This window comes from Bubalus bubalis, chromosome 11 (assembly GCF_019923935.1).
Source record: "Bubalus bubalis isolate 160015118507 breed Murrah chromosome 11, NDDB_SH_1, whole genome shotgun sequence".
NCBI classification, from domain to species: domain Eukaryota; kingdom Metazoa; phylum Chordata; class Mammalia; order Artiodactyla; family Bovidae; genus Bubalus; species Bubalus bubalis.
Window position 1 is genome coordinate 2,901,222 of NC_059167.1, and position 16,117 is coordinate 2,917,338.

At 38.9% G+C, this 16,117-nt stretch overlaps 1 protein-coding gene across 20 annotated transcripts in view; it reads left to right on the top strand.

The window, feature by feature from the left end:
• EML5 (EMAP like 5) overlaps positions 1-16,117 on the top strand; it is a 165,899-nt gene that overhangs the window by 111,327 nt on the left and 38,455 nt on the right. For 18 of the 20 annotated variants that reach the window (XM_044924644.1, XM_044924646.1, XM_044924643.1 and 15 more), the window contains 6 exons: positions 6,316-6,468; positions 7,173-7,304; positions 9,442-9,530; positions 10,314-10,490; positions 12,834-13,035; positions 13,747-13,873. In XM_044924644.1, coding sequence (XP_044780579.1) covers positions 6,316-6,468; positions 7,173-7,304; positions 9,442-9,530; positions 10,314-10,490; positions 12,834-13,035; positions 13,747-13,873 — 880 coding nt within the window. Of the gene's footprint in view, positions 1-6,315; positions 6,469-7,172; positions 7,305-9,441; positions 9,531-10,313; positions 10,491-12,833; positions 13,036-13,746; positions 13,874-16,117 lie in introns of those variants that run through there. The other 2 variants (XR_006542581.1, XR_006542582.1) reach the window with 2 other exon arrangements.

Here is a 16,117-nt window from a genome sequence, read left to right on the forward strand (position 1 = left end):
CTTCCTCTGCAGTAGGTACACGTATTGGACTTTATTTTGGACACAAAAATCTTCACAGCCTATGTATGCCCTTTCTAAGAGTTTTACCCACACGTTTATCTTCTAGATTTTCCTTTTCTCTCATTGTCCAATCCTGTTTCTTCCAGTTCCTATCTATTCAAATAGTGAACAGTTGCTAATGAATCAGTATAAATCTGTCTGTGTAGTCATCTCTCACTGCAAAAGTGATAAACCAGGTGCACTGCTTAAAGAGCTGCCCACTGGGGAGTTTACTACAGTCCTTCCGGGTTACCCCTAGTGTGGCTGTGATGCTTTAGTTCAGTTCAGTTCAGTCACTCAGTTGTGTCCAACTCTTTGCGACCCCATGGACCACAGCACACCAGGCCTCCCTGTCCATCACTAACTCCCAGAGTTCATTCAAACTCATGTCCATCGAGTCGGTGATGCCATCCAGCCATCTCATCCTCTGTTGTCCCTGTCTCCTCCTGCCCCCATCCCTCCCATAATCAGGGTCTTTTCCAATGAGTCAACTCTTCACATGAAGTGGCCAAAGTATTGGAGTTTCAGCTTCAGCATCAGTCCTTCCAATGAACACCCAGGACTGATCTCCTTTAGGATGGACTGGTTGGATCTCCTTGCAGTCCAAGGGACTCTCAAGAGTCTTCTCCAACACCACAGTTCAAAAGCATCAATTCTTCGGCACTCAGCTTTCTTCATAGTCCAACTCACACATCCATACATGACCACTGGAAAAACCATAGCCTTGACTAGACAGACCTTTGTTGGCAAAGGAATGTCTCTGCTTTTGAATATGCTATCTAGGTTGGTCATAACTTTCCTTCAAGGATTAAGCGTCTTTTAATTTCATGGCTGCAATCACCATCTGCAGTGATTTTGGAGCCCAAAAAATAAAGTCAGCCACTGTTTCCACTGTTTCCCATCTATTTCCTATGAAGTGATGGGACCAGATGCCATGATCTTCGTTTTCTGAATGTTGAGCTTTAAGCCAACTTTTTCACTCTCCTCTTTCAGTTTCATCAAGACTAACATACTGTGTAGGAACATCTGAAAATCTGGCTCAGTGTTTTTCTTCTTCACTCAGTTGATCATAATGAACCCCTGTGAGGCCATAAGTACAGATTGAGAGAGAGAAGAGACATTGCAGTAGGATTTATTGCTGAAGGATTCTGAGCCCCCTGTTCATACAAATTACTTGTAACTTCCAGATCTCGCCAAGCCTGGTCTTTTCTATTCTGTGTCTAGTTGATGACAGATTGCTCTTCTGCACACCCAGTCAGTAACTTGCCTGGTCATGTCATTTTCAGTTTATGAAAGGAAGCTCAGGACACAGTTACCTGATATCCCATAGTTAGGCATTTACTTGCTGTCTAGTGAGACCTGGTAGCAATCCAGAAGCTGCGTCTCAAAAGGAAAATAGTTACCTGTGAAGGACGTGGCATTTCTCCCATCTGAGGTATGTTCCTTTGGGACCTTTCCAGAGGCGCCACAGACACTTTGAAGGTCATTAAATCTGCTTGATCCTAAGATCAGAGTGGAAGATCAGCTTGCCTTTTCTTGTCCTGGCCCCCACCGGAAGCTTATAAGCAACTTGATACACGGATAGAGCAGCTCACTCAAATGTGCTGTGTGTTGCTTTCCGAAAGGCCTACCAAGCATTTTGCTCCTTGTGTTTGTGGTAGGTGATGGGAGGTGTAGCAATTTGTCTTTCATGGTGGAGGGAATGGCTTGACATATTCCAAGATCATTGGATCCCTAGAAACATCACTGAGGTGACAGGGTTCCTATGTCTTTGTGGAAATTATCTGCCACTGTCCTAATTCACTTGTGTCCTACTAAGACATCTGAAGTACGTGTTGCTTCCTGCTCCCCAGATCCGCTCAGCATAATGTCATCAATGTAGTAGAGCAATGAGATGTTTTATGGAGTGTCACGATGATAAGGATCTCTGGGGACTCTATTATGGCAAAGAACTGCTGCTGCTGCTGCTAAATTGCTTCAGTTGTGTCCGACTCTGTGCGACCCCATAGACGGCAGCCCACCAGGCTCCCCCGTCCCTGGGATTTTCCAGGCATGAACACTGGAGTGGGTTGCCATTTCCTTCTCGAATGGCAAAGAACAGGAGAGTTGAAATAGCCCTGAGGCAAGGATTTGAAGGTGTCCACAGATGCAAGCCAGGTAAAAGCAAACTGCTTCTAGTGGTCTTTACAATTGGTATGGAGATAAAAGGGCATATTGGCCAGGGCCGTAGCTGCTTGTAAAATGCTAGGGACTGTGTTAATTTGTTCTAGTAAAGATCTGGAAGAGTAGCTTCAGTTGGAATCATCTCCTGATTAAATTTATTATCCAGAGTTATTAGCTAACTCCATCTTACTTCAGTACAGGCCAAACAAGCAATGACAATATAATAGGAATTATTATTCCTGCATATTTCATGTCCTAGGTAATATCACTGATTTTTGCAGTTCTCAGGCTTGCGGTTTTGTTTCCGTTTATTGTCTTAGTAGCAGAGAAATTTCCACGGGTTTTCATTTAGTTCTTCCTTACCCCTTGGATCCACAGAGCCAGCGTAGAGCATTCTACAAGTTCCAAGTGTATCTGTTCCACTTCGGGAATTGGAGGGGGTCCACTGTGATTTGAAATTGGGCTTGGACTCTGTCTGTCACATGCCCAGCTTAAGGCCCCACTGTTACTGCTTGTGCAGCAGCAGCGTTTTGTGCTCCTAAGAACTAGTGTCACTGCGGAGCCCGTGTCTAGTAATTCCTAGAAGTTTGGGTCTTTCCTTTTCTTCAGTTCATAGTCATTCTACTAAGTGGCCCCCGAACCTTGGAGGAAGATTTTTGCTACATACCGACATACCTGCGGCAGTGCTTCGTAGTTCTTCCTCACTGGGACTTGGCCTTCCCTTCAGTCACGGGGCTCTGAGTATATGGATTTTCTTAGGTCTGAAAAGTTGCTGGGAGTCTATGACTCTCCACTGTGATGATTTAAGTCAGGTGTTTTAGCCACCAGGTCTGGAGTTTTTCCTATTATGTAGATCAAACACTAATGTAGTAACTTACTTATTTCATTCCTGGAGACCTGTGATTAATTAACCACCAACAGAAGTCTCCACAAGCCGGAACATTGTGATTAGTAGCACATCCCTCCTGCCCTTTCTGGGAAAGAACATACCTTGTTTTTGTTGATTAAGCACTGCTGCTTGGCGTCTGCTTCTCCAGGAGTGTCTTTTTCATCAGGGAGCCTGTGGTGACGTTTCCACTTTCTGACCTCTAAGCGGGGGACACAGAGCTTTTCAGTGATGCAGATGCTGCCCTTAATGAATGTATCTCTCAATGCTTTTGTGAAGGAACTATTTTCTGGACTTCTTCAGGGGATCTGTAATTGATGGGAGGGTATGCAGGTTGCATGTGAAAAATCTTCTCCAGTATTCTTACCTCCCTGGGGTTTAGGATTCCTTCCTCTGTGTCAGAGGTGAGCCCATGCATCCAGTCCAGTCCACTTCCTGAGTTTGTAAGTCAGGCTGTATCAGAACCCAGCCATGCCCGTTTTTTCTCGTGTTGTCTCGGTGTGCTGTTGCGCTGCAGTAGCAGAGTTCAGTAGTTGTGACAGAGCCGATGTGGTCTGCAAAGCTGAAAATATTTATTCTCTGGTCCTTTAAGACGTTTGCCAACCTCTGCCTTAGAGCATGCTGAGATTTCAGCCAAGTTAGGGGCCTAGTGACGGCAAAGGAATGATGGTGATCGTTCTTCAGGAGGTTAAACATCCTCTGCAAGCATCTGTTGCAGAAGATGAGTCTTCCAGGAGAGGAAGCTCTCTGCTCTGCCAGTGAAATGCCAAACAATTTAGAAGATCAAGACTCAAGTCCGGCCAGGAGCTCCCAGTCCAGGTGAAGAGTTCTTTTCCCAACCAGTGCCCTCACTTTCACACAAGAAAACTTAGCGAGTCTGTGAATTCAATTACCATTGTAAGTTTTTGGCAGTATTGGCCCTGTCAGAAATTCATTTAGGTTTGTCACGGAAGCTCTCTCTTCAGACCATGACTCACGCTGAGAGTTTAAAGGACCTGGGCTTGTCATTTCATTCTGTTAACTCTGTGCGTTCAGTGTAACCTTCTGTACCGGGCCGAGCTCGTGGTCGTCGTCGTTGTCGTGGTGAAGGGCAGCCGCTTCTCGGACTCCCCAGGCACTTCCTGCAGGCATACTTCAGTCAGCCGCAGGGCACAGCCTAGTTTGTTGCTATGCCAGTGCACACCCTGGATGGCTCGCATCCCATTTCCCATTGGCAGGGACCCAGCACTACGCTGAAGCCCAAAGGCATGACTGAACCAATTCCACAAATCTTATCTTTAACAATATGCCTCCTTTGACCACTTTAGTACTGTTCTGTATCGATCACAGACAGAAACCACCCCAGTAATTTGAACAGGTAAATTTTAATATGGAGTGTTGGCTAATGAAAGGTGATTTAACTACTAAAAGATGTAAAAGAGGATTCTAAGGGGAAGTAGCAGCTGCAGAAAGCAGCTGCCACCCATAGGTCTAGTGGACAGTGGTCAAGGAATAAACTTAAAGGGTGGACCCTCCCCTCTTCCCTGGGGAGAAGATTCAGATCTCTTTGGAAAAGTATAGGTGCCTCAGGAGCATACTGCCTGCCAGTAGAAAGAAACTTGCCCTCGGGCTCATCTGGATCTTCTGCAGAAGGCAGAGAAACCCCCCTACCCCCAGCTCCTGTCCCCTCATTAATCCTCTGGTTACAGCATACCGGAAGGAGGATAAGAGTCTTCCTTCTTCTTTGGCCTTCCCTCCAGCACCCTCTGCTGGCAAAGGAAAAACATCTGTGGGGTCCAGCCCCAGTCATCAGCGCGTGCACGCTCAGTCGCTTCAGTTGTGTCTCTGCGCCTCCGTGGGCTGTAGTCCACCAACCTACTCTTGTCCACGGGGTTCTCCAGGCAAGAATGCAGGGCGGGGAGAGGGCGGGGGGGCGGGGGTTGCTATGCCCTTTCCTCCTGGGGAGCTTCTCAACCCAGGGATCGAACCCATATCTCCTGTGTTTCCTACATTGCAGGCAGATTGTTTACCCACTGAGCCACCTGGGAAGCCCCCAGTAATCAGAGAGCAGGAAAAATAGGGGCGGATTTGGAGTTGAGAGGCAGTAAATGAACAACAGTCCTTCTCCAGTCTCATGGCTGTAACTGCTACCTCCTTTATGTATAATATATCTCTGCCCTATATTCTCCCTTGAGCTCCAGAGAGTATTAATATAACAAAATGCCTCCTTGATGTCTTCATTTGAATTTCTCACAGGCATTCTTAAGGGCACAAAACCAAACACTCATACCTCCCCTAGTTTTTCCTATCTCAGTAAATAACATCATGATTCAAACAAAAAACATAGCCTCTACTTTTCTCTCTTTTTTCCTGCTTTACTCCCAGTTGGTCAAGGTCCTGCCATCTCTTTCTTCAAAAGGTATACAAATCCTACCATTTCTCACTACTTCCACTGCTGCTACTCTGCTTCAGATCACCATCATCTCTTGACTCTTAAATATCAGAAATCACATCCTAGATTTCTAATGGATGCTTGATTAAAGTGACTGCTTATTCTCAATTCATTCTATAACTTTTCATTCTGTAACAACTGTACTTTATCTGTCCCACTCCAAAGTTTATGCAAGATATCAAAAGCCTTAGGGCTATGAGTTTGCCTGCTACATCTTTGCTGTTGGGTTAAGCCCATTTTTTGTGTTTGCCAGTTCGGCATTAACCCTTATTTTTTTTAATTAATAATATTAATATTATGATTTCTTCATGTATAGTTTTAAAATGTATCTAAATCTTCCTGGCTTAAACTAATAATTGCCTATTTTCAGGTTTTTTAAATTTGAAATCATTTTTATAAAGATGACCTTATTTCTTAAATGTCTTATTTGTTGGATAGAAACTGCAAAGGTAGAAAACTCCCCTAACAGAAACAACAAAATTTCCACATATATTATGTTATTGGCTTTTTATGTAGTTAAAATCTCTCATTCTTTTCATCAGCTTAGTTTCTTTCAAGGTCACTATCAGTACTCACTTCCTACATTCAGAAAAGGAATGGTTTGTCTCAATTAATGCTTGGAATTCTGTACCATTGTTCTCAATAAAAAACTTTATTATCTGCATCTTTATTTCTAATATTGATTTGAAGCTATAATAAACATAGGAATCCTCCTCTGTGAAATCAAAGTTTTCTTAAGCATATACATTTTTTAATAGAGGAAAATCCCCTGATACATGCTTTCTTTGTTTTTTAGGTGGGAGGTGTTGCTGTTTTTCTCCTGATGGTAAAGCTTTAGCTGTAGGTCTCAATGATGGAAGTTTCTTAATGGCAAATGCAGATACTCTAGAAGATCTTGTCTCTTTTCACCACAGAAAAGATGTTATTTCAGATATTCGATTTTCACCAGGTTAGATCTCATTGAAATCATATTTGATTATTAATTTGAGTATGTCAGTGAGTATATCAATGTGTGATTTTTTATTTACTGTTATTTTATCTCGGAATTTTGGTTTTTTACTAGAAGAGGCAGTCTAGTGAGAGGTGAAAGCACTGTATTTAGATCAGTGGCCAAACATCTGGCTTAGGCCCAGTTCTGTCACTAAAGTTTCTGTGTGACTTGGGCCAAGGCATTTCTTTGAGCTTCCTTTTCCTCATTTGTAACATAAGACGGATTCGATAACTGTTTTCATTGTATTCCTGATGCTTTTGAAATTACATTAATTTTGCTTTATCAGTTTCCATGTATTCATTACTAATGACAAAACCTACTATGGAATTACTAATGTTAAGGCAAAATTTATTTATGTTAGCTTACTTATATTTTTTCCTAAATTTAAAGTTTTGTTAAATGCAAAGAATATCAAAATTACTTTGTGTATAATTTTTGACATTTTCTTTCCATCACACTACCTCACTACATTAAAATTTTATTTCATTGTGTTAATTATATATGAAAAATATTACCATTAATTGCTTGACTCATATGTCTTTTTATAACATGCAAAACACCTAAAGTTCCTCCAAAAAAATTAAGAAAATTAACTCTAGTTGTACAGTATAAAAAATATTTCTAACTATAGAAAATTTCAAGCCATTATGTTTCTATTATAGGTTCTGGGAAATATCTTGCTGTAGCATCGCATGATAGCTTTATAGATATATACAATGTCATGAGCAGTAAGCGAGTAGGAATATGCAAAGGCGCTACCAGTTACATAACCCATGTCGACTGGGATATTAGAGGTAAGAATTTCAGTAACTTACTGTTTGATAAAGTTTCATTGATTTAGTACAGCTACTTTAGAGACAAATAATTCGACAGATGAGTTCAAAAGCACTGTGAAAAACAAACATTATTCTCAAAATGATTTTCACTACTTTATTTCATATCTAAATATGAATGCTGGGAGTTTAGACTTTTCAATACCTCGTCTAATATAATGCAAATGATAGTACAATAAGTGATAGATTCTTAATTTGTAAAGTAATTTAAATATTATTCTTTTTTAGTCATTTGTCCTAGTTTTTGCCAGATAAGTTTGATATAAATAGTCACTGAAATTTTAGAAAATAGTTCTGTTAATTAGGGTTTTTTTAAGAGCAGTGTTTGACCTTTTTCTTTGTGTTTTGGCTGTGCTCTGCAGCTTGTGGGCTCTCAGTTCCCTGATCAGGGACTCAACCCAGGCCACAGCTGTGAAAGCCCGGAGTCCTAACCGCTAGACCACTAGGGAATTCATAATTTTAATGTAATTTCCCCAGCATTCAATAAAATACATTCCCTAAAATTATCATAGTTGTTTAACATACAGGATTTAATGGATATCTTTGTTTTTAGCAGAATGTGTGGCATATGTCAGTGTTAATAATTTTAATAAAGGTTAATATTTTAAATGCTCCATTTTGAGGGGTTGTTGTTTCAGATAGTCACCTCTGTAAATATGGTATTGTAAATTAGTTTTTCCAAATACAGTTAAAATATATATTTTAAAAGTTCAGTTCAGTCACTCAGTCGTGTCCGACTCTGCGACCCCATAAACCACAGCACTCCAGGCCTCCCTGTCCATCACTAACTCCTGGAGTCCACCCAAACCCATGTCCATTGAATCAGTGACGCCATCCAACCATCTAATCCTCTGTTGTCCCCTTTTCCTCCTGCCCTCAATCTTTCCCAGCATCAGAGTCTTTTCAAATGAGTCAGCTCTTTGCATCAGATGGCCAAAGTATTGGAATTTCAGCTTCAGCATCAGTCCTTCCAGTGAATATTCAGGACTGATTTCCTTAAGGATGGATAGGTTGGATCTTCTTGCGGTCCAAGGGACTCTCAAGAGTCTTCTCCAAGAGTTCAAAAGCATCAATTCTTCGGCCCTCAGCTTTCTTTATAGTCCAACCCTCACAGCCTTGAGTAGATGGACCTTTGTTGACAAAGTAATGTCTCTGCTTTTCAATATGCTGTCTAGGTTGGTCATAACTTTCCTTCCAAGGAGTAAGCATCTTTTAATTTCATGGCTGCAATCACCATCTGCAGTGATTTTGGAGCCCAGAAAAATAAAGTCAGCCACTGTTCCCACTGTTTCCCCATCAATTTGTCATGAAGTGATGGGACCGGATGCCATGATCTTAGTTTTCTAAATGTTGAGCTTTAAGCCAACTTTTTCACTCTCCTCTTTCACTTTCATCAAGAGGCTCTTTAGTTCTTCTTCACTTTCTGCCATAAGGGTGGTGTCATCTGCATATCTGAGGTTATTGATATTTCTCCCGGCAATCTTGATTCCAGCTTGTGCTTCCTTCAGCCCAGCGTTTCTCATGATGTACTCTGCATATAAGTTAAATAAGCAGGATGACAATATACAGCTTTGATGTACTCCTTTTCCTATTTTAAATGATACTTCAAATTTTATTTCTAGGATTTTTATATGCATAATGACAGAAATAGCTTATTCACACACACGTGCATGCTCAGTCACTCAGTTGTGTCAGACTTTTTGCAACCCCATGGATTGCAGCCTACCAGGAGCCTCTGTCCATGGGATTTTCCAGGCAAAAATACTAGAGTGGGTTGCCATTTCCTCCTCCAGGGGATCTTCCCCACTCAGGGATTGAACCCATATCTCTTTACGTCTCCTGCATTGGCTGGCAGATTCTTTACTGCTGAGCCACCTGGGAAGCGCGCACGCACACACACACACACACACACACACACACACATTAAGCCATTTAAGAATTTAATTACTTTATTATATATTAATTACTTTATTATGGTTGACTGCAAAGGAAAATGGTTTTATGTTAAGGCTAAATTTTTCCCAAAAAATTTAAACATCATACTAACTGTGTATGTATTCATATTTTATATATGTGTATATTTTTTAATTTTTTTAAGGAAAGCTTTTACAGGTCAACACTGGTGCTAAAGAACAGTTATTCTTTGAAGCTCCCAGAGGGAAAAAACAAACCATTCCCAGTGGAGAGGTAGGAAGATAGTAGTGCTTGTAATGTTGATATGACTAATAGTGGTTAGAAAGCAGATGCCTGTCTGGGTACAGGAAAATATGCTATGTTAAGGAATAAATTGCTTACTTGTATGGCTAGCTCTTCTCTAATTACTTTACTTAAAAGACAAGAAGCATACAATAGCACGTAAAAAACATGCCATCTAAGATTGGATTACTGCATCTCTGTCGAATCTTTTGGAACCCATGTACCTAAGATTCTTATTGGCAAATTTCTATTTAAGGAAAAAAGAAAAAAAAAAGTGTGTGGTTTTGTGACTGACATTATTAGCAAAACTTTTTGACATGGCCAAGGAAGAGAAACTAAATTTAATTTGAAAGTGGCTTAGTAAGGAGAGGGATTGTAAGTCAGATTCTTAATTTCCAATAATGATTAATTGGAAAACATGCTTATAAAGTACTAGTAGAAGTTTAGACATGAAATGAAAGAATCTGTTTCTGATATTCTAAGAGTAGAAAAAGTCCTATTTATTAATATTGTCACTGTATGTTCAGCATCTAGAATACACAGTGGGTAAATAAATCTTGAATGAAGTTATGTTAAAATTTTTCTGCAGGAACTAGTGGACTTGGCAAGGTACAGAACCAGAGCAACTAATAATTTGTTTCACTGTTTTTATTAAACTTTTAATTTTACTTGTGAGATCTATAATTAATTACAAAGAATAATATTCAGTGTTTTGTTGTTAATGTTTTAGAGTGAGGTATTATAAACTTAGAGCAGTCTTTTTTTATTCTTTAGGCAGAAAAAATTGGTTGGGCATCATGGACAAGTGTGCTTGGTTTATGCTGTGAGGGAATTTGGCCAGTAATTGGAGAAGTCACGGACGTAACTGCCTCTTGCCTCACCAGTGACAAAACAGTCCTAGCGACTGGGGATGATTTGGGATTTGTGAAGTTATTTAGATATCCTGCTAAAGTATGTGTTTTTCTTTAATTCTCCTAATGATCATAACTATAAGAATGGTTAAGGTAACGCCCTTCGTAGCCTTTCACTGTTGTAATATGAATATCACATGTGGGATACATAATGTTGTAATATGAAAGGTTCATAATTTATTTTCTGTTCTTGACATCATGTTTACAGCTTTTATCTAGAAGTAGTATTATAATTTATGATCCCATATCTTAAGTTACATATTATATTGTATGGTTTCTGAGTATTGAGTAGTATAAATATTCCTTTTAGAAGAATCATTCTTTTAGTCCTAATATTAAATAATTTTAGTATTCTTATGATAAAATATATATCATTAACACTAAATACAAACTCTTGATATTTATAAATTTAACATTTAAAATGTTCTGATTAAATATACTGCTACTGCTATTGCTAAGTCGCTTCAGTCGTGTCCGACTCTGTGCTACCCCATAGACGGCAGCCCACCAGGCTCCCCCATCCCTGGGGTTCTCTAGGTAAGAACACTGGAGTGGGTTGCCATTTCCTTCTCCAATGCATGAAAGTGAAAAGTGAAAGTGAAGTCGCTCAGTGGTGTCCGACTCTTAGCGACCCCATGGACTGCAGCCCACCAGGCTCCTCTGCCCATGGGATTTTCCAGGCAAGAGTTCTGGAGTGGGGTGCCATCGCCTTCTCCGCTGATTAAATATAAAACACTATAAATTATAATACCTCTAAAATCAAAGTAAACAACATTGGTTTAATGTGATGAATAATGCTATTTTTATAAAACCAAACTGTAGAGATTCTCTGAAATGTACATGCCCACGATAACTGTGTGCTGTGTGATGACTGAATCCTTTTACTGCTTTCTTCTGTTCAAACTACTGGGAAACATTAGGCTTTCACTTAGCACAAAAATAAAATTCATGACATCAAGTATAGATACACATTTACTTGTCACAAATTCAGATGTATGTTATAATCTAGCACCAACATGAACATATATATAAGTTTGAAATATGGCACTGAAATCATGATATTCAGTGCATGATGATCTTAATTAATTCATTTCAGCATTGAAATGAAACTATACGTTTTAAAAATTCCCATAGAGAACTAAGGTACCCAAGAAAATATTTCACAAGTCCTTGTTTTAGATACACTGAAGTTGTAGTACCTTACTGACAAGAATGTGTTCCAATAAGACATTTATTAATAAAAAACTTCACTCTTAGTATAGTAGATGGTATAGAAGCCCTAAGAATATGTTCTAGAATGTTGGTCCACAGATTTCTTCTTCTCCTTACTGTAGGAAGAACCACAAAATTGTAGGGAAATGATCTTCTTCTGGTGTTTTCATGACAGATTTCTCTTCCATTTCAGCTGATTTTATTGATTCCTTGTTTCCAAAGAATCCACTGATTTAACTATTACTATGTTTTGTTTCCCTGGAGAAGGAAATGGCAGCCCACTCCAGTATACTTGCCTGGCAGGCCACAATCCATGGGGTTGCAAAGTTGGACACAACTGAGCGACTGAACACGTTTTGTTTATTAAAGACATGTCTTATTTTAACACCCTTGAAAAGATATCCATATAAAATCTGCTTATGACATGTTGATCTGAAATTTACCTATGTAATCCAGTAATGCTAGTGTTATAGATTTAAAAGTTACCAGTATCTTGGATTTTTCCTTATATTTAAAAGAAAAATACATTACTGTGTGTAACATCTGCTTATAATCAAACACACTAATGAATTACAATGAAAGATATTTACATGAGTATATACTGAAATGTTTGCTAATTACTTTTTGTTAATATGGCCGTGCTGTATGTACATAGGCATTCATATCCTGATTTTCCCAGTTATTGTGTTTCTTTCTGACAATAATATGTCTGCATAGCCATCGTTTTTAAAAAGATATCCACCGTAATTTTTACTATTACTATGTTGAATATTTACAGTATTTAAAATGTTTCACTGCTGTAAGTCAGTCTATGGCAAATGTTTTTTGTGTAGATAAGGTCTCCTTAGCATATACTCTTAAAAAGGGATGCTGAGACAAAGGTCAGCATTTTCATACTTTTCAATGTAGAATACCAAGTTGATTTCCCAAAGAGTTATGCCCATAGCACAGCAGTGTGCAAAACTACTAGTTTATCCTATCTTCACTAAGTTTGGGAGCGGTTACTTTTTATTTTAGTGAGTTTCAGTATTTTCTCTCTCTTTTTTTTTTTTTAACAAAGTGCCTTTGCCATGATTAATTTCCAATCAGAGATTAAGAAAGAAGTTAAAAATTATAAAAACTTTTCAAGTAATAAAATTTCTCAGAAATTTGAATTTTTTTTAATTTTTAGGGAAAATTTGGAAAGTTTAAGAGGTACGTGGCCCATAGTACACACGTCACAAATGTTCGCTGGACTTACGATGACAGCATGTTGGTTACCTTGGGAGGCGCAGATATGTCTCTAATGGTTTGGACAAATGAAATGGAGGGCTGTCGAGAAAAAAGACCTTGTGATAGCGAAGAATCTGATATAGATTCTGAAGAAGATGGGGGTATGTCATTTTAATATATTTTAACAAAAACATATAAAAAATTTAGCACAACTGATTTAAACTGCAGAAGTTTAATAAGTAATAATAATGCTTGAATAATTATCGTTTCCGTTTTTTTGGTCTGTTTAACACCAGAAATTTTTTTGTGACTCTAAAATAACAGGTTGGCATATACTGATGACTTATTCTTCATTTAGCAATGTGTGATAATCATACTTTAAAGAAGTACTATTAAAATAAATTTATAGTATTGAACCTCATACTTTAAAATAATTTTGTTTTTTTCCTATTATACTAGTAATACCCACTCATTGTAGAAAAGTTAGAAAGTACATTTTGCAATAAAAAAAATGAATGCAGCATCCATAATTTGAACACTCAGAGAGGTAACTTCTGTTAACATTTGGGATGTTACCCATAGGGGTATATGTATTTATATACATTATCTTTTTTTTTTTTTTTTAACAAAAATGGCATCATATTGAGGGGTGTTTTTTTTTGTAGCTTGCTATTATCACTTAATCAGTATTCTTTATCACTAAATATTCTTCTACATCATTTTTACTGGCTGTTTGTTATTTCATAATTTGACTATAACACGATGTATTTAACTTATTTCATATTGTTTAACGTCCTTGTATCTGATTTTTAAGATCATAATTGAGATCCTCAGCTATAACGTAGAGAATAATTCTTATATTTTGATGTTAGGCTATGACAGTGATGTCACAAGGGAGAATGAAATCAGTTACAACATCAGAGCCTTATCAACAAGTATTCGCCCAATGTTTGGAATCAAGCCTCATTTGCAACAAAAAGAACCCTCAACTGATGAGAGGTAACAATCAAGTTTAAAACTAGATGAAGAAAAAGATATCAGTATTAGAAATTGAATTGTTTAACTGAATGAATTTTTTGCAGAAAATAAATATCGGTGGTGCTCTTGCATGTTACAGCCCCAGCCTCTCTTAGAAAGCATGTTTGTCCTGAAATACTTTTTGGTAATGACGCTGTCCTTTGCAAGTAGCTTAGGGAATGATGCTATATATAAAGTCTGTATGATTAAAGAAATCTTACTTGCTAACTTTTATAAATATATGTGATAGGGTTTCAAGAAATAATACAAACTGAATCTAACACCTAGTATGTTTTAGGACGCACATGAACCAGAGAGATGCTTAAGTTTTGAAAAGGCCTTTTTATCCATGTGCATTTGATCAAGGATAGAAAGTCATTATTTTAAATTTTTTCCAAAAAGGCAAGTTGAAGTATACCTTGTCTCTGGGAATTATTGGTCTTTGTCAAGAATTGGCAAATCAAAATAAGGCTATGTGCACTGCAGTCTTATGAGGAAAGAGAACTTCATTTAATAAAGTATCTTAGTGTAATGACAGATCAAGAGAAAAATTGTGAGCCTGATGCTTTTAAAATCATTAGAGAAGATAGAAAATAGTGAAGAGACATATGGATCAGTGAACTGCATAGAGTCACTTAAAAAGGGGGTGAACAGTGATGATCTGTTTGGTGGTGTAAGTTGTATCTGACTCTTTGTGGCCCCATGGACTGTAGCCCACCAGGATCCTCTGTCCGTGGGATTTTCCAGGCAAGATTACTGCAGTGGGTTGCCATTTCCTTCTCCAGGGGATCTTCCCAACCCAGGGATTGAACCCTGGTCTCCTGCATTGCAGGTGGATTCTTTACCGACTGAGCTATCAGGGAAGCCATAAAGGCATAAGAAGGGGCAGAATATTAAACTAGAGGTATGTTTTTTTTAATGCTCAACATACCATGATCTAAATACTTGTACAGTATTCAAGGTTGAGGTGACTTGACTCTGAAGACAGTTCAAAGGGCATGGTTTTTGGAATAAGATCCCAGGTGGTACCAATGGTAAAGAACCCACCTGCCAATGCAGGCAGACACAGGTTCAGTCCCTGGGTCAGGAAGATTGCCTGGAGGAAGGCATGGCAACCCACTCCAGTATTCTGGCCTGGAGAATCCCATGGACAGAGGAGCCTGGTAGGCTGCAGTCCATGGGGTCACATGGAGTTGGACACAACTGAAGCAACTTAGCATGCAAATGGGTTAAAATGCTCGTTTTTATTATTTGCCAGTTGTGTGACCTTGAGAAACTTTTCATTCTCTCTGAGCCTCAGTTTCCTCAGAGGTAAAATAAATATTATAAAACACAATTTATGGAGTATTTCATGAAATGAAGTAATGTATATAAAGAATTTAGGTAGTAATTCTCCACCACCCCTTTCTTGGACTAAAATACAAAGTAACCTAAGGAGATATCTGGTTAATACTGACATATCCTTTAAAAAATTTTTTTTTTTTAACTGTAGTTTAGGCTATGTCGCACTACTTGCGAGACCTTTGTTCCCCAGCCAGGAATTGAACCCAGGACCACAAAAGTGCTGAGTCCTAACGACTGGACTCCAGGGAACTCCCTAAGAGCTTTTTCTTTTAGTACTAAAATTAAATATCCACAGAGTAATAAGTACTACCTGTATATTTATTAATTAGAGCCATCAGTTCAGTTCAGTTCAGTCGCTCAGTCGTGTCCGACTCTTTGCGATCCCATGGACCGCAGCACGCCAGGCCTCCCTGTCCATCACCAACTCCTGGAGTTCACCCAGACTCATGTCCATCAAGTCAGTGATGCCATCCAGCCATCTCATCCTCTGTCGTCCCCTTCTCCTCCTGCCCCCAATCCCTCCCAGCATCAGAGTCTTTTCCAATGAGTCAACTCTTCGCATGAGGTGGCCAAAGTACTAGAGTTTCAGCTTTAGCATCATTCCTTCCAAAGAAATCCCAGGGCTGATCTCCTTCAGAATGGACTGGTTGGATCTCCTTGCAGTCCAAGGGACTCTCAAGAGTCTTCTCCAACACCACAGTTCAAAAGCATCAGTTCTTCAGCGCTCAGCCTTCTTCACAGTCCAACTCTCACATCCATACATGACCACAGGAAAAACCATAGCCTTGACTAGACGGACCTTTGTTGGCAAAGTAATGTCTCTGCTTTTGAATATGCTATCTAGGTTGGTCATAACTTTCCTTCCAAGGAGTAAGCGTCTTT